Source organism: Sparus aurata, chromosome 5 (genome assembly GCF_900880675.1).
Source record: "Sparus aurata chromosome 5, fSpaAur1.1, whole genome shotgun sequence".
NCBI lineage: Eukaryota > Metazoa > Chordata > Actinopteri > Spariformes > Sparidae > Sparus > Sparus aurata.
In genome coordinates, this window is record NC_044191.1 from 13,229,508 (window position 1) to 13,254,393 (window position 24,886).

General features: G+C 41.5%; 1 protein-coding gene across 3 annotated transcripts in view; it reads left to right on the forward strand.

The window, feature by feature from the left end:
- Positions 1-24,886, forward strand: part of LOC115581986 (EGF-like repeat and discoidin I-like domain-containing protein 3) — a 126,489-nt gene that overhangs the window by 35,750 nt on the left and 65,853 nt on the right. For all 3 annotated transcript variants that reach the window (XM_030417614.1, XM_030417615.1, XM_030417613.1), the window contains one exon: positions 11,437-11,565. In XM_030417614.1, coding sequence (XP_030273474.1) covers positions 11,437-11,565 — 129 coding nt within the window. The remainder of the gene's footprint in view (positions 1-11,436; positions 11,566-24,886) is intronic.

A 24,886-nucleotide genomic window follows, 5' to 3' on the forward strand; every position in this document is an offset into this window, starting at 1 on the left:
AAAGCTCATTAATGTCTGCAGTACAACGTTCCTTTCTCTACATTAAGAATCTCAATATAGTCTATTACAGTCTATAGTCTATATTACAGACATAAAGAGAGAGTGCTGTAATAGTCATCTTCTTGCTTTCACTTGAGAGAAAAACAAAACTGTGTCTTCTGAAGCCCCATGTCCATCTCGCTTAGGATAAGTTTGATGTGTGTCATTCCTGTATATTTGAAACACTGCACTGCATGCTTATATTACACAAAATATATTACATATTAGAGCAGGGCCGATACTTAATTTAAAATTCTAAAAAAAATACAGTTGATAATATTTGATAACTGATATATCAGTTGGGCTCGATTCGGTGCTTTATGTGCTTAACTTGGGAGATTTCACTGCTAGTATGTAGTTTTGAGAAAATAAACATCTCAGCTGCTACATTGTCTGCGAGAAGTAGCATAACATTCAAGGCAACTACATTTAATAGTTTTCTTTGTGTAAGTCAAATATGTTTTGCACTAAAAAAAAAAAGTCTTTTAATTGAATTTTTGGCCTCACATCGGTCCTTTGGAGCCACAGCGATCCTGCTTTTGAAAAAGAAATGTTAGTTCTATGCAGGGTTAGAATTTCGTCATTTTATGGGCAAGGCCATTTGGCCTTCACTTTTTTTTTCTTTTTAGGGGCACCAAGGCCACATGACGGGGCACAAAGGCCATTGAATAAAATTTGATGGTTTTACCTTTCAGATTGATGCCATGACATCCTAATTTATAATAAGACATGGATTATGTATTAAAACTTGTTTTAATACCAATATCAAGTTAATTTTACATTATAAGTTTTTTTAAAGTACATCTTACACAGGAATTGCTACTTGAAAGCAATAAAACATACTATGTATTAAATCTTATATGGAGGTATCAATATCAATTAATAGTACATTGAAAACCTTTTTTTTTTTCAAATAGCATCTTACAAAATAATTAGAAACAGTGTGTGTGTGTGTGTGTGTGTGTGTGTGTGTGTGTGTGTGTGTAAGAAAATGAGTAAGAGAGAAAGAGAGAGAGAGTGAGAGACACTCTCTGCATTCAGTGTGAGTGAATGCAGTTTATTCATTTAATCATCACTTGATGATGGAAAATCTGAAGCAGCGTCAGGGTTTAAGTTCATTCTTGGCCCATTTGGTCAAATGTCTGGTCTCCTCCTGGACAGGCCAGCTCTCCATCACCTTGCCACTTGACATACTTGCGTCCCTTGAGAAAATACACCAAACCGGCATAACATAAATACTGTGGCATATTGCTTTCCATGACATCTGCAGCAGATCAAAACATTAACAGTGTGCTCTTCTTAGTAAAAGACACTTGTCATGATGGGATTGAATAACTTGACATTCACCTTAGTATAAATCCATGGAGACATGCACTTAAAGGGATAGTTCGGGTTGAAGTGGGGTCATATAAAGTACATATCTACAGTCGGTCTGTTCCCTACCTTAATTGCTGATCAGCGCAGCCTCAGTTTGGAGGAGCAGAGAGCCACTCCAGCCCGGACGCTCAGCTTTGTACTACAGTGAATGGAGTTCAGATATAAAGCAAATTTTAACCACCTAAAACAAGGCCCACCTAACAAAATCTATATCAGTTAGTGTACGTTACATAGAGAAAATTCACACCGCTTTACATTGCTGTCAGACTGCCATTTCTTTTGGCACTACATTTTCTCAACCAGATCACCTGTTAATGCGTTATGCTAATGTGTTCAGTCAAATCCTACCACATAAGTCAGTTACGTATCATATCAAAACTTGCTTAGCTAGCTTGCTTGCCTACGTAGCCCTGGAGGTGACATGGATGTTTTGGTATTTTTTTATCTCGCATGTGTGTCTTAGGGCGTTTTCACACCTGCCTTGTTTAGTTCGGTTGAATCGAACCCTGGAGCGTTTACCCCCTTGGTGCACTTTGTTTGGGAAGGTGTGAACACATCAATCGCACTCGGGTGCGGACCAAAACAACCGGACCGAGACCTTGTTGAAGAGGTGGTCTCGGTCCGGTTCCAAACAGACTCTGGTACAGTTCGTTTGTGGTGAGAACATGATCCAAACTCGATCCGACCCAACTGCAGGAAGCATCAGTGCTTAACCCCGAATTTCCACTGGATACGTGTCCGCTGCGTTACGGCCCGATCAGGTGTTTTGCTCCGCCGTCCGGTAACCCCCGGTTGCGTTTTGAGTCGGACACGGTGCAGTACGGTAGGCAGCTGGCAGTTATAGGTCTGTGTCATAAAAACAACAACACGAAGTGTTTCCGACCGAAGGATCAGCAGAAGAGCTTGTGTTTGTCTCTTTTTTGAGATTTGTGTGCTGGTGTAAACACGGAGGTTTTATTTTGAAAAGTAACCGGATGTCAAATTGTTGTTGTTTCAGTGCTTGACTTCCTTTCTGCTCAGTGCTAAATTCAGCTGAATTGCTGCGTCGTTTTCGAAATTTAGACCAATTAGAGAGCAGTTTCCTCGCGCATCACACATTTTGGTCCACTTGTAAATGCTGCTGTGTGAACACCAACCAAACTCAAGGCAATATACAACATTGTAACAAGTTGGTCCCTGATTCGGACCAGAGCAAACAAACTATAGGTGTGAAAACGCCCTTAGTATCTCGTGCGTGCGTGCGAGATAGTAGGACGCCCGCGATGCAGGTCCATATAGTATCATATTCATGTGAAAGTTGTTACAGAAAACCTGAATTTACTAAAATACCTTCAGTTTTCCACAACATTCTCACACAGACCACATTCTCTGGGCTTTCACAGTGACACTAAACACGTTTGTTGTGCTTTGTTATTACATAGGACAGATACACTAATTGCTCTTTGTACCACAAGGGGTGCTGTTGTACAAGGCAGGTCGTAGTTTAAACGCTGCACGTAGAGAGGTCAGAGTGCAAGAAGATGGCGACTATGTACGATACCACGTTGCTACAGAGAACTATGTTACAATATAAGTTGTTGAAGTAAACGGCACTTGCTCATTATTCCAGCGTTCCACCATTCTGCCGCACTAAGGCAAAAGGTCGTAACTTCGATTTTGGGCGAAAATGAGTTATTGTAATTTTTGGGACAATAAACATAAGTTTTATCATGTAGACAAACATCAAGTTTCAATTCAGTAGTTTTGGGGGGAAAATAAGATTATGTTTTTGCCGTAACTTCAAAAAGCCAAGGAGAAACTGTGGCAGAAGATCGTAACTTCAGATACCGCTTTCTGCCTTCGTTTCACGCTGCTCCTGAACACATGAATGAAGTTACGGTCCAGTAATAGCTAGCGGTAGCCTTAAGCTAGCGATGCAAACTAGTAGGCTAACCTGCTTCACAAACTAGACACAAACACTTTGTAAGCCATAATCAACAACTTATACAGTAACAAGCGGTGCTTTAGAGCATTGCTTGTAGGATATCTTCATTCACAATCCGTAATAAAAGGCTACACGTACAACTGAAATAAAATGTGCTTCTCATAGGCTAGCTCTCGCCTGCCAATGACGGTCCACTGACTGAAAACTGCGTGAGTTTGTTGGAGCTGAAACGACACACCCTCCACACACGCACACACACACCAGCAGCAGGAATGTAGTAATTTACAGCCTACCTTTTGCTGAACCCTGGTTAAAATCCATGCAAAACATCCGATGAAAAAGCAAATCCATTAAATCCACCACAAGTTTTTTAAACTTGCTGCTGGCTAGTCAAAACTCCCAGGTTGTCAGCAACAGGCTGTCAATTCTATCTATGCAACCCTACAGTTTGGTGTAGCCGTGGGTTGATGGAGAAATTAAAGCTAGTCGCAAAGCAGTTAGTTTCCTCAGCTCGATGTCACGTCTTGATTTGCAAAGAAAGAAAATAAAATTGATCATTGGATGAATCCACCATGTGACTCGTTGATGTCACAGGTGACACGTTGTAAAGACAGGAAAATATATCAATACAGTGTTTATTCATAATTTTTAAAAAGACCTACACACATCATCAAAGTTTATTCCTGTATGTATGATAATAATGCAAATACTCCAAGTAAAATCCCAAGAAATATTAATTCCTGCTATGTTTTCAGCAGACATTAAGATTAAGATGCTACAATGGGATGATTATGAAATATCTTTGCTGTTCTAGGCTGCTGGTTATCCACATAAACAATGAGTCTATATAAGTGCCTCATATCCAAACAGAAGTACATGTTTTATATGCATTAAAACACCAAAACACTTTCATTGTTAATACTGACGTCTGTCAGAGAGAGTGTGCAGAAAATCATGCGACTTCCTGTGTGGTACTATGAGTATGAAGTATAGAAAAAAACTTATTAATCTATCATTTTCATATGATGTTGATACATATAAAGCCATTTTATCATAGTGAGTTCAATAGGGTCAATATTGCTTACATTTTAAGTGAAAGTTGTCACTGTTATCATAACATTGTGCTATAAAATAGAAGTTAAGGTCTTTTGCCTTGGTATAACCAATTGTCATTTTATGGGCAATGCAAAGGCAGAATACAGTAACTTCCGAAAAAGGGTCAAAGGTCAAATTTGAGTAAAAAAAAAATGTGTAGATAGATTAATACAGGTATACACTACAAACTGTGAAAATTATAATATCATACCTATAACCCAACTGTCAGGACATTAAGATAACTTTAAAGATATTTTTCTCAGTTTCACACTCTGGAGAGTTAAGGTCTTTTGCCTTAGTAGGGCAGCATTGTTGAGTTAACACCATGACGTTCACTTCATTCAATCATTTGCATGACTGTGCCACTGCATCTTACTTACCATCTGGTGAGTGCGACTTACTGTAACTCACACGCGGAAGAAAGTAAGTCGCACTCACGAGATAGTACGTAAGATGCAGTGGCATTCCGGCGTGCGTGATAGTAAGTCGAACGCGCGAGATAGTAACTGGCGCATACGGGATGGTAAGTCATGCTCGCGAGATAGAAAAAAACCCGTCCATGTCACCTCCAGGGCTCCATACTTACCTGTGCTGTAAGTGTCGAGACTACTGTGTACTCGGGTGGCTGTAATTCAAGGCAAGCCCACTATGCCGCACACTCACACTGACACTTTTTACATGGAACTTGGACAGGGCCAGGGGCACAAAGGCCACTGTGGCCGTACAATGATTTTTTTTTCACGTGGGCATCATGGCCAAACTATGAGGCAATGGTGGCCGCCGTTAAATTCCCACTCTGGTTCTATGCCTACAGTGGCATCTGTGGTATGTAGAGTGCAGTTCCTGGAGGACGCTCCGTGAAGGGTAGGCTCCATTATAAACGCACCATCCACAAATTGAACTATTCCAAAGCCCATTGCAAGGGTAGCACAAATCTCATATGTGCAGTGTCATTTTTTTTTTCTGCAAAAGGTCATTGAGAATGTCACCTGATATTTAAGTCACCATAATGCTGCAGGTGCCCTAACAAATACTATGTATGCACAAGCCTCGTGGTTTGAGCATGCATGCTCGGAATACCACTGAGACTTGAAGGAACATAATTGAGCCTTAAGATTAAGTGGATAACTCACAGTCTTTTTCATTCAACGGCTCGGTGCCAGCCGCTCTCCGATTATCTTAAATCGTATTCGTAAGTTAGAACAAATTTCTTCCACAATACACAATTTGTCATTGCTCACGAACATTAAAATCAGGGAAAAAAATGTGTTTGCAGGAGAAAACCTTTGGAAGGCAGGGACAGCGCTCTGACATTTTCATGGCATTTAGTCTCTGACAAGACAAACTCTGGATCTTCCAAGAACGTCGCCGATCTACAATGTGACCCATCCGTTTTGACATATATTTGACATATTCCAAACCGTCCTGCTTCTGCGTGATTGTTACTTATTTCAGTTCTAAGTGCATTTGTCCGACATCGTCAAGAGCTGATGGGCTTGAAATGGCAGTGTGGCAAGGGCACAGGAGAATAGCAAGCACAAGACTCACTAAAAGCATGAACGCAGCGCCCCTCATGCTGAGAGCACTGATGTAATATTGGTGGTGCGGTGCCAACTTTCATCAGTCGAGGTGAAGGATGGGTGCAGTGACCATGAGCCCTGAACCAGTGAAGCCATCATAGAAAAAGAGGCTGCGTTAAAATAGATTTGACACAATTAGGCCATGTCAGATTTCTCTGTGATGTGGCTGGGTGCAATTCAGAGCTGAGGAGCCTCGATGTAAATTTCACCCTTCTTCGGGCAGGAGAAATGTGTCTTTTTGAAACGATTTTGTAAAAGGTTAACAAGGTGGCTGACAGGCCGGCTTGTCACCGTTAACTCGGCGCCGCGCGAAATGGGGAAATCGGAACTGGAAGTCGGGAGACAAATTATTTTTCAGAAGAGTTTTTCATTGCGGTTGTGTCATTTAATTATCTAATGAATCTTCTTGAAATGAAGGTTTTTCCGATACAGGTGGTGTGGAAGTGTTGCTCAGTGCAGCTGTCAGCGGAGGACCGAGTCGTGCGCAAGTGCTTGTTTGTGGTTAGTTGGAGTATTAAATTAAAGGCACCTCCTCCGCTGCTGCTTTAAACAGTCAGCTGGCTCCACGACCTGATTTACTTCACTGGGATCAGCAGAAATCTTTATCAAGGAGGAGTCAGTAATTCTTAGTCAAACCTCCCCATGACCCTAACCTCTGTGGGCTGAACACATGAAGAGCTGTAACCATGGCTCCTTTCTCTTTCCCTGCGTTGAATAATCAGTGAAGTAGCTCTCTTACTCGAATGCATCTTTTATATAAAAATGTCTGAGCCTTTGTAACAGAAAAACTGAGTGAGCAAAAGGCTCAGTACTTCATTATAGCTCTTGTGAAATCTGAAGCATCTCCGTTTCAGTGGCATATCATTAAATGTAGCATTGTGAATTATATCATTCATAAGGTGCAGCACGAGAAAAAAATTGTATTCACTTGTACATTCGGGACGAGCTAATGTTTGTGACAGCTGTCGGCTCAGATGTAAGTGCACACCAAGTCGACTTAACCCCCGAAAATGTCAGGCCTTTGTGATTGATCTGCGTGGAAACAAAGGATGCTTTCCCGTGTTTAACTATTGGTCAGGTTCGCACAGCTGATTGATTGGACTCCGTTTGTAGCCAGGCAAGAAATCACGGCGCACGTGCCGGACACAACACAGGCTCACATCAATCACCCCGGCTGAGCGTTGGCTTGTATTGCAGAGCAGCAGCTGACATTCACACAAGGAAGCTGCCAACATTTCCTCCTGACATGCATCACGCATAGACACACACAACTGACGAAGAGAGCATCCGCTGACAGCCTGACGAGATCTGCTCAGATGACACACGGCGTCCACCTCCTCGCCTTTTCTGCAAAAGTTGCTTTTTTTTTTTTTTATTCTCTGTTGAGTATGTCTTCATCTGGAGTCTCATGTCCTCTCATCTCTGCTGCTTACACCATGCGTTTACCCTGAAATGAAGAAGTCATTGCAGTGAATTAACAAATGTATTTCTTTAAAGCGCAAATGGACAACTAAACAACTCCCCCCACCCCACTCCTAGCATTTCCCTGTGGTATTATGTTAGCAACATCGCTATCGCAGCCGGGCTACTGTCAAAAAGTTTTTAAAAAGTACCGTTATAATCCCTGTTTGACGGAGAAACCCATATGTCAGTGATGCAAAAAAGCAGAGTATAATAAGGTTTTATAACTTACTGATGTAGTAGAAAGAATTTCAGGCTTGAAGCATTTTGAGTCCTGGTAACAAGGGGAGACACATTTCAGAGGGGTTATAGACACAACAAGGGTGCTCTCCATTGAGTGAAGCAAGTGGTTCACTTTAGTTTTACTATTTCTATCACTTTCCAGCTTCACCTTCTTTGCTTCCTCAATTTAATTTTACTTTAGTCTTTCTGGGGAAAATCGAGCCTGGTGGCAGACTAAATAGCATAGGGAAAGTCCATGGATGGGGTCTTTTTTCTAAAGGCAAAAGGTTTTCTATTGCCAGCTTCAAACATAAAAGAAAACTTTATTTCACACAATGAAAATAGCTGCATGGACAACATTGGGCCACAGTATATATTTGTTCATTGTTTTCTGGAGGTTTCGCAAAAGTTATGTCAATCTCAAACATGATTGTAGCAATAGCAATTCCACATGGTGGTTCCCTGTCGGTAAGGTTAGTTTGCATCTTCTCAATGGAGTCATTTTTTAAATTTAATATACTGAGTAGATATCAGTTTTTTTTTGGTTTGTTTCCAAGTATAACTGCTGCTTCTGATTTAGATTCTCAAAGCTTTCGCAGTTTGTCAGGCATTTGGCATTTTCTTTAACACGCAGGGTGTAAAATATTCAGTGTTTCCGTCACATTGAAGTATTTTTCCTTTTGAATTCTTACTCGGCTCCATAAATGACAGTATCAGTAAATCAGTCCTTTCAAAAATATTGGTTTGTGATATTTTGGAAAGCCATTTTCTGATTCAAAAGTAGCTTTCATAGAACATGCTTTCTTTGTATCTTGACTCTCTCTCTCTCTCTCTCTCTCTCTCTCCCTCCTCCACCTACTTCCTTCCCTCGCTGCTTTTTTTTCAGCTTTCCGCGCTCTCCATTAGGGAGGCTGTCACAGCCCCTTGGTGCGACTATAGATCCTCACGTCAAAACAGCCCCGAAACCTGTCACCCCACTCTCCCTCAGAGAGCAGGGCGTCTATAAAAGCTATTATATGTTTCTCTGTTCAACTGATTAGCCACAACTCTCATTATTACTGATACAGGTCCCGGCTTTGAAATGGCATGACTTCGATAGGATTAACTCCTTTATAATTCATATCCAGAGGCCTACTAATTTCAACCGGAGACCAATAATAAGATTGCTAGTGGTGTTTATTTATTTATTTTCCTCACCGAGTCCATTTCCAGCCGGAACATTTTCTGAATCGGGGCTTGCCTTAAATGGTTGAGCAAATGATGTAGTACGCGATCCGAGGCCGCGCCCGTTGACTTGACATTGTCGAATTTTGCAGTCATGGCTGTTCATTTGTCAAATTGACTTAGGAGGGCATGATAGTCTCACCCTTGAGACTTCTTCGTGTTGCTTATCACTTAAAATGAAATAAGAGACCTGTCAAAGCAGGGTTTACCTGTCAGCGGTAAGATATGACTGTAAATAGACTAGAATAGAAAATGCATCAAGAGGTAGGAATCTTGAGAAAAGGTCTCGTGGAATGAAATTTGTTTTCCTTCTCCTGGTTCTTGTGTTGACAGACTTTTACAAGCTTCAGACAGATCATGAGTCACCACACAAACCACAGGCTTTTCTTTTCACTCAATGTTCAACATGTGCTGAGCTTTAGCCAAGTTTTGCATTAATATCCGACATGAGACTTCTAAAGTTTTCCAATCCAATCTCAATCTCAAGTTTTGACAGCCTTATGGCAGCGTATAACTCGATGTTTAAAAGATGAGACAGCTATTGGCAGGCCCCTGAGTTATGAAACCAATAACCGTGCATCAAGGCCTTGTCATTTACATTTGGCCACACGCCGCAGGTTAGTCCGAGAAGATTTCAGATGGCGGTAATGTGGCATCGTGTTGTGGTCACTGCTGATGAAGTAAAAAATTGCTGTGATATATGCATGTGGTTGTAATGAGATGGATTCAAAGCTGTTGTTATCACCTTTGGTTCTAAAGAAATTATAATTAAAAAAAGAAGGAAAAAAAAAGCTCCAACTTAGTTATTTATCATAACCAGCCATTGAAATTCTTTGTTTTGTCGCTAAATCCCTAAAGCATGAAATCACCAGTGGCAGCAAAGCTTCCCAGCGTTCACCACACCCCAAATATTTAAGACACAACAATGGTCATGATGAATGGGGTGATGCACACACAGCAAGAATGCATGTGCTTCGTGGCAATGGGTATGAATTCCCTTGCAAATTTTGCACACATGAGCCTTTTCTGTTCTGACCTTGGTGCAGGGTACAGCATGCTTTGATTTCAGTGGGAATGCCGAACTGTTGTAATGCGTGTGGTTTGGAGCAGCAACATGTGGAAACTCTTAACAAGTGGGCCAGCACTCTTCACTGACTACACTAAACAACAGAGCAAGCAACATACCCATCAGCAAATACATATTGATTGATTAAAAGAACATGGCAAAAACTGATACATTCATAACTGACTGAAAGCACTCATTGCATCCATATCTTTCTAAAGGGCAAGTTATTTTTTGGTATATGTTTAACTTGTGCAGTAATATTCAGACCGTATATTTTGCTACTTTTCAGGAGTTTTTTTTTAACGGTAAGTGCCGTATATACTGGCGTTACAGACTTTGCTATTCAAAGTGGTCTGTCTCTCGGTTGTAATGTCTCTGGTTAGACATACAAACATACAGTTCACTGCCATCAAACCATGTAACCAAACTTATATTGATAAAATTTGACATTATTTTAGTACGACTTTTATTATCATTAATTGATATAGACAGGTGGAAAGTGATGTGATAGCTCTGTGCACTGTGCGCAGCCTGTTAGATTATTGGCCACTATACTGAGCAACAACTGACCAGTAGGCCGGTTATTAATTATCCAGTCCTGTGCCTCAAACCCAGTGGAGCAGAACATTGTTTTAAAATATGGAATGAAAATACAGCAAACTATTGATCACTTGCCGTGTGAGTCGGGCGATTCAGAGACAGATATTGAGCAATTTTGGCTTGTTTATCATTTCAGTTCTTACTTCTGATTCAACTAATTGCCTGTTAAACTCAATTTTCTGGTCAAAAATTCAAGTTATTCTGCTGGTTATTCAGCCAACCCATGTCTGGTTGAGCAGTTCACTCTCCCCTGCACGCTGACTGTGTGCATTAGTATGCATGCTTTTCCTACATGCATGTTTGCTGATTGTGGTATGCCTTGCAGCTAGTTTGGACTCCTTTCTTACCACTACGCCGTTGAAGTGTTGCCTTCCTGGAGGGGACATTTTCAATGATTTTTAGAGGGTGCCTTGGGCTGCCCTCCAGACCACCGAGACCAGCAGCAGTCACTGAAAGCCAGCCTCCCCTTGCTCTCCTGTCATCCTCAGTGTTGCCTGTCAAACTGTTTTACTTGCATACTGTCCCGTGAGAGCCAACACAATATAATTTATTTATTTAAACTTTGTGACTGCAAATGCATCCCAATGTCGTAGGCATTATGCTCATTTAGTTACATGTATCGCCTAAAGCATTGGCAGGGCAAGGTTATGTACTAATGATTTTTGCCATTGTTGGCATTGAAATTTTTATTTTCATCACTTGATTTCTATACCAGAATGAGTCAGTTGCCTAGAACTGTCTTTATTTGTATGCACAGTAAATCAGCAAGTAAAAGACGCAGCCACCTTCTGTCTTAATTGTGGTGCAAAACAGATTTCTCAACAGTGTTCTACTCTTTTTCCTCGCAGGCCCTTGCCATCCGAACCCTTGCCACAACAGAGGAACATGTGAGGTCAGTGAGACCTACAGGGGCGACACCTTCATTGGTTACGTCTGCAAGTGTCCACCAGGCTTCAGTGGAGTTCACTGCCAGCACAGTAAGTTGGACCGCTCTCTTCCTCGCTCCTCTTAAGAGCTGTGATATGCTTACATTTTCACCCTCAATAGAAATCAAAGAGATTGCATGGTTGTCAAAAATCTGTTTCTCCCTTTATATATTTCTACAAAGTGTGATTTGTCCATATTATCCAGGTTTCCCAGCACAAATAATGACCTTGAGCTGTGAACAAATGTTGAACAGCTGACAGGATGTAAATCCATGTGGAAACGACGAGTTCAGCAAAACGATAGTGGGTTTCTCAGAGAAAGGAAATGCTGAATTTGCTCTCTTTTGTTGGGTACGCTCTTAATACAGTAAAGGTTAGTGTCAGAAGGTTTTTTGCTGCCTGTGAGATAAATCTGTACCTTAGACCAGGACCATTGTTCTCAACCCCAGTATAATTTATGCTTTATCTCTAAACACACTCTGAACTCTTAAGCTAAAACTGGGCACAAGGGTAATCACAAACGCAAATGTGAGGTTCAAGCGCATGCGAGTGCAAAAAATGCAATATATCATATAAAAAACATCTACGTTGCCCAAGTGCCATCGCAACTGCCCGAGTCATACCTGCCAACATCAGGCTGTGAAGAGAGGGACGTCTTGCACAAAGTTGAGTAAAATTTGGAAGCATATTTCTTCTTCTCGGGACCTGTATGATCCATTTTTTTTGCGACAGACTGAGCAGAGCAGAGAGTAGTTTGCACACACTAATCTGTGCCTCTGGGCCGGGTCGGGACGACGCAGAAATCATGCCCCGAAGTTGAAACACCTGAGACACTTTGTAATCGGGAGATTGATGGGGGAAATCACCTATCAGGTGCACGGTGAGAGAAAGGGTTCAAACAGGAGTGTTGGCAGATATGACGAGTGGACTGTTGGCATTGCACCATGATGTAGCTAGAGGTCCTGCTGATGTATTTTGATGTTCTCGAAGACGTTTTACAATGAAAGACAGCAAAGTGATGGGGAAACCAGCAACCTCTCTATCCTTTTAAACAACAAAAAACTTCTACTGATCATTGTTGTCAAGCGTTCCTCAGCCTTTCTGTCAAAAGATTCCACAACATGCAACTGAGCTGTGTGATTTGAAAAATGTTCACAGAGCAGCCAGAGTGAGACGTTTTGACATTTCAAAAAGTCGAGGCATTTTTTCTCTGACTCAGTCAGTTTCCCTTTTAAGAATTCTCTGCAGAAGTCACTATTTTCAGCAGTTTCAAAGTCAATTCCACAACACTATTGTAAATATTAGATGCTTGTGTCAATAGTACCTGCAGCTCCACTTACAAAAAACATCTGTTGTTTAACATCAGGAAGTAAAACCTTGTTAATGTGCCAATTTGTTTGCAGAAGAAAATATGAATATAACAGGTGGAGTCAACATCAGGCAGCCAGTTAAACAAGCATAGCATCAAACCTTTACACTGATACCACGGCTTCAGAACTGTCTGTGTTTTGAATGGAACACAGGATTTGTAAATAGCAAGTAGCTTTGTCTGTAAGTGCTAAATCTAGCTAAATCCTGCAGTGTGATATATAGGCCAAGTCCTGTGGCTGCCCTGCCTGTGTGTGTGCTTGGCAGAGCGTTGCATTAGCCCGCACAACACAGTTGTCCTTCATCGCAGGTGTGCTTGTAAGTAATGGATTTAATGTATCACGGCGCAGACTGTGTGGGGAGGTGGATCATTGTTGGTTTGACAGAGGAAGAGGGCTAGACAGTGAGAAAAAGAAAGATGTTAGCCAATAGTTACAGAAACCATTTATACCCGCCTTGTTATTCTTGCCTCACTGACACCGAGGTTAAAGACGGCAATTCAAAGGTAAATGGAAGAGAAGAAAGGGGCCTTTTATTTTGGGACAGTCAGTGCCAGTCATTATTTGTTCACACATTCATTTGTTTCTATGAAAATGCATAAAACATTAAAGCAAATAGAGCAAGTCACTATATCAGCAGTGCCATTGTGTTTGTTTCCAGCCAGAATTGTGAGCAATTGGCTGCATTCATGTCATAATTCAGTTATTGTTTCCTATTAAGCCCTTAGGGTGGTGAGAAACCGATTCGATATGGGCTGAATACACATTAATGTCTGCCAATTTTCCTCACGGTCATTACAGTTGAATGGAAGGTAGTGGGTGACAGAGAGGAGGAATGATTTTGTATCTGAAGACATTAATAATCACATCTGCAATTAAAAGATAAAGGCATATGAATAATTACCACTATAGACTGATAGTGTAGCTGGCTTTGTTATGGTATGGTGGTGGGTTTTAATGGCTCAATGAAAAGGAAAAAAAAAATTGGAACAAATTCTTTAGGAGGCAAGAAACAACACAAAAACAGAGGGCGTATTAGTCTTGCTGAACAATCCGTCTTAATGTGTGTGGTATTTTGATTGATATCAACCAATTTAATGGGTAGATAATGTTGTTACCCTTTTCGCTGCCTGATTACAGTTCAAACTAGCTTTTGCCAAAGCAAAAGAATGGATGTCTGCTGCTAGTAGGAGGAAAATTCTTGTCAGGAACAAACCCTTCGCTTCAATACTGTACTTACAGAAGCTATTTTGAGTTGTATTCAGGATTGAAGGATTATTCTTCATTTTAAGTTATATCTACAGTAATCCAGTCTTTTAAATTGGTATTGGCACTGATCAGTGTATGGCTTTGTCTGTACTGTGTGTTATACAGATATAACATAATAAATGTATGGGCCAGCCATGGCTTTTTAATGTTGCTCTTACTATATCCTTGCTCCGTCAGAGCCAAATCCAATTTCACACCTTTGAGGGTTATCCTAAATACATGCAGTACACATCCTGTTTGTTGGACCAGTTTTATGAAGCAAAGCCCACAATGATGTCGCACACGAACAGCTACTGTAGAATAAGCACAACCTATTACAGACTCCTTTGATTAGCGGACCTGTACATTATGTACTCAGTATTGTTGAGTTCATTTTTCCCTCCGAGTCGGCATGGTGGCCAGAGGCTTTATGTTTTCAGGTTGTCTGTCTATATGTCAATCCATTCTCAACAGCACAGGATCTCAGGAACACCTCAAGGAACTTTCTTCAAATGTTGCCAACTCTTCACTTTGACTAAAGAAGAAACTACATAGAAATCGGTGGTCAGAGCAAAGTCCCTGTGACCTCACAGGACCAAACAAAATGTACACAAATGTCAAAAACAGGATGAAAAGAGGAAGATATGACGTCTTATATCCAAAAAGTCACGGGTGAACTTCACAGGTGACCATATTTCACATAAGGTTGGATACTGACTTGGTGACACTAATCCCGGGTGCCCACCTTGAACCTATAATGATTTTATAGATCTTCTGTGCTGCTGAGTTGAAGATTTGTATGAAGCATTCATGTTTTAGAATTTGTAGCGTCTGCAGCAAATGTCCACATCTAAACCTTTGTCTGCAAGGTCAGAGACTGTGTTCTAGCTGAGAATACTCAATTAAACTTATCTTTGGTGCATTGCAATCAAAACATTATAAACATATATATGTGTATACTCACATAAACCAAGTATACTTGAGCATAACTTTAAGTAAATCTCCGACGAGAGCATTAAAAGGAAACTAAAAGCATATGCTAATAATTTCTGTTGAAAGGAGGTGCACTAAAAGCACCTTGAATACATTTCTTTTTTTTGTAAAGGTATGAACACATACAAGGACTTTGACTCTGACTGTTGTTTCTCAGAAGAGAAACAACACCCACACAACGCGCAGGCACACAACGTATGCAGGAGGAAGTTTTGCATTGGAATCGGCAAGGTGAGAGGTGATCACGATGCGAGGGGAGAGACCATGAATAAACGAGCTTGACAACAACAGAAGGGATGGTTTTCAAGAAAAAAGGATCTTGCGGTAAATGGATGAAGAGTCAGGGCTGAAGTAGTGGAGAGGTGATGAGCTGATTGCAGGCATGTTCGATGAGTTGAGTCGCTTTGTTTATAGAACAGCAACCAGAATCATGTGTTAAAAGTGTTGTGGAACAGAGCGGTTGCTGAGCTGGGTAATCTGCAGGCCACACCGAGACAATACTTCATGGTTTTGTGTCTTCATTAACACAATGGGTTTCGACGCCTACAAGCCAGTTCAAACGGCCGACATTGTACTAATGTGTGATATAGTAGGTGCATACTTTTCCACCACCCCCTCCACCCACTTCTCAAGCTCATTGGTTTTGCTGATATTGAGCTTAAGGTCAAGCTCTTTGTCGGCTCTCTTTCTGCCTCTGTAAATATAGTCTCTAAGCTTGTTTCTCACTGGAAATTATTTACTGGGATCATACATGTCAATACAGTGATAATTTCTATCTCCAATACAAACGCCAGATATCCGTTTTTTAAGGAAAGAAGTCAGTGTGAGGTCACGGCAGGGATCGAACTGAGAGTTTCATAAGTGTGATTTCAATCATTTTATACAACACAATCCAACAGATTTGTGTTTCTAGATTATAAAATATTGCTAAAATGTCATATTCCAAAGGTATCTCTTGCTTTTTTTCGATTCATAATGGACTCTGCTTTTGAAACAGCGCTTAAAACATGTGAACACTGTTCACACCACCTGATAAAAACCAGGGTGAACTTCAGCAGCTGAGCGTCACTGCTTTTATTATTAGAGTCCTTATCATCACTTAGTCATTCATCTTTCGAATAGTGTGGCATCACATCCCTGAGAGAACAGGTTCCATGTTATTGGGCAAGTCGCCAAACATTGTAATGAACTGTCACAGTGTGGAGATTGGGACTGATTGCCTCAGTCAATATGAGGTTGCAGATCATTTTTAGGGAACGCACTCTCAGTCTGTCAAGGACAAATGAAGTATAAACTGAAATGTTATCGATGGTGTTTTATTTTTCTGCACAGAAATTTGTTGGAGTGTCTCATCAAGAACAGTCGTGTGTTTCAAGGCCACCTCTTGGTGAGGTTTCATTTGACACAGCAACAACAAAGAGGTGATGCTCGATCACTCCTTCTTCTTCACTCTCTTTGAAAGATGTTGGTTTTTTCTCATTCCCCGAAGCTCTCACTCCCTAATACTGTATGTGGAGCATACAGTATTAGGCTGCAGACCACAGAGAAAATTAAAGCTGATAAAGAAACAATACAGTACGAGTCGTTGTGTTTGGCTTGTGATTACTGGTGCGGAAATGTTTACAGGCACTGTAAAGGGAAACATTTAATTAACAAGTTAATTTATCTAAACTGTCTCTTAGATGACCGGTGTTCCCTTTCTACACAGGCTGCAACTCTTTGAGCAGATCCCTCTCTTGCTTTTAATCGATGCGCGTCTCTTGCCCCTTCTATCTGAAATGCAACCAACAGAGCAGGATTGATTGAGGCTAAATGAAGGATGTGTGATTTTTTTTTTTTTTTTTTTTTTTTAAGCGTGGCCCTGTATTTGATCATGTATTGACAGTCGCTATCATGCTGTATTACCTCCGCTGTCTCCACAGCTTCTTGCCATGGGATAATCGGTCGGTGTTTATAGCTGCGGCCCGATGGAAAGCCGCAAGGAGCCATTACTGTTAGTTAATTCACCTGGGACAGATCACAGACTGCCTTTCATCAGCGCAAGACAAGAAAAAAAAAAACAGGCTCTGCTTACTCCTCGGCACCACATTTAGGACTGCTGTAGTGACTTGTTGTATGTGTTATGCAGCTAGTAAAAAGGTATTCAGTGTTGGCCTGCTGGATGTTTCATTTCAGAATTGATATTGGGATGTGAACATGTGCAATACTCACATTACAAGGTGTACAATGCACAGTTTCGAGTGAAATGTATCAAAATAGAACCGCAATAGAACTGCAATGTCAGTCTGTTCCAGTATAATGCAGCCCTAAACCATTGGCGCTTGTATTTCTTTACTTGTTAATTTTGAATTTTGTATCCCTCCAGAGTTTCAGCAGGCCCTCTTGACTTCACGCCTTCACATTTACTTTTTATGGAAAGCGAACGAGAGAAATAGAGATCTGACTTATTTCCCACCTTCATCTGCTTGTTGTGCTTAATTTACTGCTCGAACGAAATGATTGCGTAGACGATAGCTATACAGCCCGAGGCGGCATGAATGAGTATGAGAAAGGACAGCGGTTGTGTACGTCTCAACCCTCAAACATTTGTCTACAACAATAGAATCCATTCGTCAGGCGCAAGTCAGAGGCAGACAGTTTTCTCCCTGCAACATTTCCTCCCCTGTGAACACCCACCGCTTCACTTCAGTAGCACACCTCCGAGTGGTTACCTGCGCCTCTTCACGCAGAAAAATGACTTGCCCTTCTCGCTTCTGCCTCTGCCTCACAGGAGGTGACTTTGTAGAGGCGCATCCGCGGCAAGTTGTGATGGCGGAGGAAGGGACGGAGGAGGGAGGAAGCTCTTGTTAGCCGGCATACCTTTCACTCCTCACATGGAGGCCAGTGAGGGAGGACAGCAGGTGGGGGGAAAGAGGTCGGTTGGCTTGTGGGTTGTTTTGTTTGTTTTTTTTCCCTCCCTCTCACCATGATTGAAGCAGAGATAACTTCCCCCTAACTGTGAGGCAGCAGTGTTAAAGTGACTCTGGCAAAGATCACGATGAAGCTTGAAAAATGTCCCTCTTCTTTACTTAAATGTCGATGGTAGCTCACCAGGATGAGTGAGAAAGAAATAGGGAATTTATTTTGTTTGAGTATGTTTAGATGCTTTGAACACGCCGTCAAATGGTTAAATGAAAATTCACAGGCATGTATCAGTTCATTTGTCAGATTCTTTGACATACCTATAAATACGCCGGGAGCTCCCGCCTCATCAACAGTGTTAGCACCATCGCTCCTGGAGCTGTGCCTCTGACAGCGCTCACAGTCCAAGACACTTAATGAGCATTAGTGTTCTCCTTCTGTTCCCTGTTACTTTTACAGAAATGACAACAGTTCTGAACCAGAAAATGGATCCATATTTCCAACAAATGATCATGCAAATAGCCACTGTGTCCACAGAATCAGCCTCTTAGTAATCTCTGCGCTAAAGCTCCACTCCAAGTGCCGTCACTATTTTGTTAAGCGCTTCAGGGGAAAAAGTCGTTCATGTGCATAAATCCGCCAACTGTCTTAGATCATATGAGGAGTATAGTCGGATGTAGTTTTAGGGTGTATTTTCACTTCAAGTTTAAAAAAAATAAATAAATAAACGTTTTCGGGGCAGGCTTAGCTAAATGGATTAAGATTGATTTAAGCACAACTATAAGTTAGTGAAAAAGTTTGTTAAGGAAAAACTTTTCCATGGTAAACCAGCAGAAGGAGTACTTTGTCCACAGACAGTGAACCTATTTTCAAAGTAAACAGGGGAATCAGTTTAGTCATAGTGCCTGAGGTTTGTTCATGTAACTATAAATCCGTCTCATCTTAACAGCCTCTGGGTAACTAGAGTTGGAGAGTTTTGTACTAAAATGATGCTACCCTGCACACCGGTTTTATCTCTATATGCATAACTTAACATGAATTACTTAAGCCAGCAGTTTGTTTTCTCAGAATACTTCCAACTATTTTCATATTTAGGACTTTAGGACTCTTTTAATCTGGGTGACGAACGTATAACCGGTGATTGTGTTGCTTTAATTCAAACTAACAGTGTGCAGCTTCCTCATAACAGCACTGCACCATTTCATTGCCTTTATTCAGGTTATTCTCCGAGAAGTTTTCAGGGTTTTTCCTGTGTGACGTATTGTGTAACATTATTTATAGTGTGAGTGTAGTTCCCCAAGGTTGTCACTGTGTCACAGATGTGTGAATGTGCCCACGCCACCCGAGCTGGCCTCAGAACTATTGTGAACACTGGCAGCATCAAGGCTCTCCCCGATCTTGAGAGCTGAGTGGAGGACATGGCCATTTCCAGACACACCCTCTCAACATTACATCCACCATCCCGCAGCCCACCCACCGCTCTCAGTCTGTGGCAGAGAGCTGCATTCACAGGAAGAGAGGAGTGTGGGGGATCCTGGGGGAAGGGTTCTGAATAGTCCACCAAACATCCAAAAGAAGTGACCATAATCTCACAGCAGCCAAAGCCGTCAGACGGCAATGATCAGCGGCTCATGGAGATGTGTCCGCTCGCTCTCTTTTGTCTTGCAGGAGTCTCTGAAGATCAAAATGGAGAGATGGGTATGCCAGCAGTCCTGTTGTTTAAGCTCACTGCGCATTTGGTCTTTCTTTGTTCAAAGAACAGAACATTTGTGTGACTGGAAGGGAAACAGCAAAGCATCTCTTGTACGTGTTTTATAATCTGTTCAGTGAAAATGGCCTTCAGATGACTTTCATGTTTTTTTTTTGTATCTGTTTGAATAAATAGAGATGGATATCTAAAGCAGCTGTGATATCTTAAAACACAGCGTCAGCATCCACACAGCGTTTGTCAGTTTTGTAAAAGTAAAAGAATGAAGGAGAGAATAAAGAGAATAATATACCAAAAGTTTTTCATTTGCATGTCTCACAAGAATAGTTGCCCCTCTTTAATGATTCCAATGATGTCATTGTGATATTCTGATTGATATAGTCACCCAAAAAGGCTTATTTTAGACGTGGTGGTGGGGTGTCGCTTATACTGAGACACGCATCACATTAACTTTGCCTGTTTAATGCACATTTCCACTTAATTTCTACTGTCTTAGACACCTACATGCGTTTACATTTCCTTGGTGTTTCCACCGTATTTCCCTTATCAAACTTTTGGCGTGGGTCAGCTTCTCTGCAGATGAAGAAGGGGGCAGCAGGATACCTGAGAAAAAAATACTTATTTATTACTTATCATTCTCTGTCTGTCTTTTACTGTATTTTTATATTTCTCAGTGTTTTATTTGATCTTGTGGTTTTTACTGTTTTGTATCTTTTGTGCAGCACTTTGGTAACTTTGTTGTTTTAAAATGTGCTATACAAATAAAGTGGATTGGATTGGATTATTTAAAAGTCTGAGTTCTCTCAGGCTTTGGTGAAAGACAACACTGTTTATATCTCCTTGCAGCATGTCTCAAAGGGGCTCAATACATATGGAATATGTAGGGAAAAGATAGTTCTGCTACTGATTCTCAACAACAGAGCCTTGGCGATATACACAGTAAAGAATTCAGCTTTTAATTGCCAGCAAGATAAGAAAAGGTCCAAACAAACAGGCCCCTTACTTCGTACCTCCATGAGAGTTAAGTTTCTTTCCCTTTTCCCTGTATGTCTCCTATATTTTGTCTTAATGTCTTAACAAAAAGCAGATATTATTGGCAGGATGTCAGCACATCTCTAGCCGTGTTTGTAGCATTAAAATGGAGTGCTTTTCAGGCGCCCTCGTGACAATTTACAGCCATGTTTGTGGCAACCACAACAGGTATTTCAACCCAGTACATGTTCTTGTGCAAACCCTAACTAAGTGGTTTCTGTGCCCAAACCTAACCAGAGCATAAGCACAGTGTTGTAACAACATCAAATTGAAAACTGAGCCAAAATAAATGTAAAGTTGAAGCATAAAGAAATACTTATAGTAATGGAAATTGTCAGTGGTGTGTGTGTGTGTGTGTGTGTGTGTGGGGGGGGGGGGGGGGGGGGAGGGGGGGGGGGGGATACATCCACAATATATAAAGGAGACCCGGTCACAGTTCAGTGTTGTACTTCAAATATCTATTTTCTCGACTATCCTGCTGCCCCTTTCTCCATCCGTGGAGAAGCTGACCCTATCTCATCTCTGTCAGAGGGCATTTTGGATAACAAGCTGAGGAAACAAGCTGGAATCTTGGTGTTTATGGTCACTTTTCCTGTGCCCTTGTGTTGAGATATATATATATGAATATATATATGTATTAGCCTCCCAGATGGAGCCTCCTGGCTTGAAAGAAAGAAACCGACCCATTAATCCAGAGGTCACTGAATACAAAGAATGGGAACAGACACTATTTACCAGGATCTGTCTGTGCTTAGCCCTGATCTTGTCAATGTCAGCCTCATCTGCAGGTGCTCAGACTCATCACTGATGATATAAAGGTGGTATGTTGGTAGGTGTCCTGATTTTCTTCAGTAAGCACTCAGTTCTGCAAATCCTGCTCAACAAAAAAACTGCTGTACAAACATACTTGCAGTAAGATGACCTTTCTTGTTTGGCAAGTTGATGCTTAGCTAGCAAAATTACAGGCAGGACAGTTTTTGTCCACATCGTAACTTTGCTGTTAAAACCCAATTCTACGCATAGACTGGGGGCTTGAAGTGCCGTCCTGTTCACAAAACCAGGTCTTGTTGAAGGAATGTGAACATCTCAAAGTGCTGCAGGCAGTTTTGTTTGAAGTTTTTTGAGCACCTGGATTTCTTCAGCAATGTTTGTTGAGATTAAAAGAGAAAACGACGAGTAACAAAATCCTTGAAATGTGTACTTGGGATGTTATGAAGCTAAACAGCTAGAAAATAATACGATGAAAATTGCCAAAAGGAGGAGCCTGGACTCCGCTGTTACCAGTCCCTGAGCACGCATTCACCTGGTTGATCCTTTCTGTTGAGGAGTTTTAAGGGAATGAGCTGTTACCAGGGCCTAATTGTGTAAGGCCCCCTCGGACACCCGAGCTGCGCTGTCACCTCCCAGCCCCTGCAGTAAGGAAGGACCTGCTGGCAGATGGCCAAAGCATAAATAGAGATGCATTGCAAATCCCAGGTGGTGGAAAAGAGCTAGACTCTGTCCTGCCCAGGGCTTTTGGCTGGTGCTGCAAGCCAAAACAGAACGCTGATAAATGTTCAGCTTGACTACACAGAGCTGCATTAATGCAGGACGGTCAGTGTGTGGCCAAATTAGTATCAGTGTTGTTTTGCCACAGATGGAGTTTATTCAGTGTGACCGAAAAAAGAATGAGATTAAGTGGTGTAGTCTTGAGAATTTGCAGTTTTCGAACCATAACCGTCACTAATACGAGTCAGTGGAAGTGTGGAAAAAAGAGGACTTGGATGTGTGAATGGCCAGTATGGACATGATGGTTGAATTCAAGGATTCTTCTCTTGTGTTGATTAGACACTGAAAACTGTAGTTCAACGAGAGGTTTCAGCGGAAATGAATTAATAACATCAATGTGAAATCAATCTCTGTCGGACTCTGGCCCTCATTAAAAACTCCTTTCGTCCGGGTATAATTTAAAATACAGTATCCAGCCATGATGCAACTTTTTCTTCATATTTTTATGTTTGAAGCCAAATGTAATAAATCCTTCATATCCACAGTACTTTTCTTCATGCAGGCTGATGTGCTCTCATCTTGAATATAATTTAGTTTATTTTTCTCGTTGGCTGTTGTGCTGCCAGTAGACTGAAATATCTTGACAACTTTAGAAATGTACATGTTTTCATGAAGCAGAAAATAAATCCCGCTGACTTTGGTTAATCCCTGACTTTTCCCTTAACAACACCACAAGGTTGATGCCCGTGGTTCGGACTGACATTTCTTGACAACTACTGATCAAACTTTCACTGTGGATTGGTACAAAGTTTGGTCCACTGTTGCCAGATAATGTACTCCAATGACTGTGGTGATCCCCTGACTTTTTACTCCAGGGCCACCGGGAGTTTGAAATACTTCCTTTTATTGGAATATCTCGACAACAAAATGTTCTGCAGATGACTAGTTGCTTTAGCACCAACCGTTAATCTGACAGAATTAGAGCCTGAATTGTTCAATTTCTGGGGAGTGCATTGAAGCATCTCTCCAAGCTGAAAAGTGCAGAATATGAAATAAATGTCGATAAAAATAGATACCTGAATAAAATGGGTTTTAAAAGGACTTTCAATGTAATTTTTCCTCCAAAAAAATAGAATGAAATAGTAACCCCAAATAAATAGATATAAACAGTAGTCAGCACACATTTACACACAGTTATCTGTAATAGTAATAGTGGTGCAAATAAGATTCACAGTGCAGAGTTCTTGTCTGTGTCTGTGCAGGGGGGTGATGGAGTTGAGTAGGCTTGGTACGGGACAACAGGAAGCGAAGGGAAGGGTGTGGGCTGAATGCGAATGGTCTCCGATGATGCTGTGAGATCACTGTAGGCGACGGGAGGTGTAAACGGCGTCGGTGTCTGGTAACTGGGTTCTGATGACTTTCCCAGCGGTCTTTATTACTCTTTATTATTACTGTCTGTACAGCCCTCTGTTCCACCTCCATGCACTACAAACCTCTCAGAAAATAAAAAAAATCTACACTGATGGGAGAGCTCGAAGCTGCTGCGTTTTATATTGCGTTGGAGCTAGCTAACAAATATTTGCATACGTAGATTTATTTTTTCACCTAGATGGCAGCGCTGAGCATCTAATATTTAAATGTGCCGCGTATTGACATATTGAATCCTTACATTTGTGGTGTCGTTAGAGCAGATGTCTCTCCGTTATCCTTATTTAACCTCAGTCCGTGCTCGCTCTTTGCCCTTCACCTTCATCCACTTTCTGTCTGCATCTCAAACCGTTTAGGCGTCTCTCAAACATCCTAGTAAGTTAACCTCAGCGCTGTTAAAGAGCTTTTGGATCACAGCGTTGCTCCGCAGTGGATCAGTATTCCCCTCACTCACCTGCTGTGGAGGCTCCATCTGTAAGCTTAAAATGACACTTAAGGCTTTTCCTCTGAGTGTCATTCTGTCGCTGAGCTGAGGGCTCTTCACATTATGCACACCCCAGTTTCAGAGGAGCCCTCCTCCCACCCCCTGGTCTGCATGTCTTGAAAATGATGAGTGTTTTGCTGCTCAGAACCTCTCCGCAGTGCATCCTAAGATACCTTTTCAAGGGCTTCAGCAGTGCTGCCGTGAATAACTTCTCAGTGGGCTAATCCCACTTCAAAAAAGCAAGTCCTTGGAATTCACCATTCTTAATCCTAAATTCACAACCTCATGCGTCATCGCATCCCCTTGGCACATGCAGTATGTACCGCGGTAAAAACTAGCCTTCATATAAGACGAGATTTCGAAAAAATTCCAGAATGGGAGATCAATAAAGTCAATACCTATGCTAGACCAAGATGTGCATGACCAAGACTGAGACTTTGCAGAGTGAAAACACACTTAATGGACACATCGGGTGATGTGATTTTAGACGCCTTTCAACTGCATGTGTGACTTCATCAGACCCTGGATAGGAGTCCCATTTTATGTGGTGATTGTCACTTCAGTGGCATGGGAGAGGCTAGGATAGATTGACAGGATAGATTGACAGTGGAGACAGGCACTTCCATGTTCCGTCTTCTATCTCTGACTCAACTTGGGGAGACAGGGCTTGTCTTGGCCTTGTGTAGTGTAGACACATTTCACTGCACCAGGACCTGTCAAATG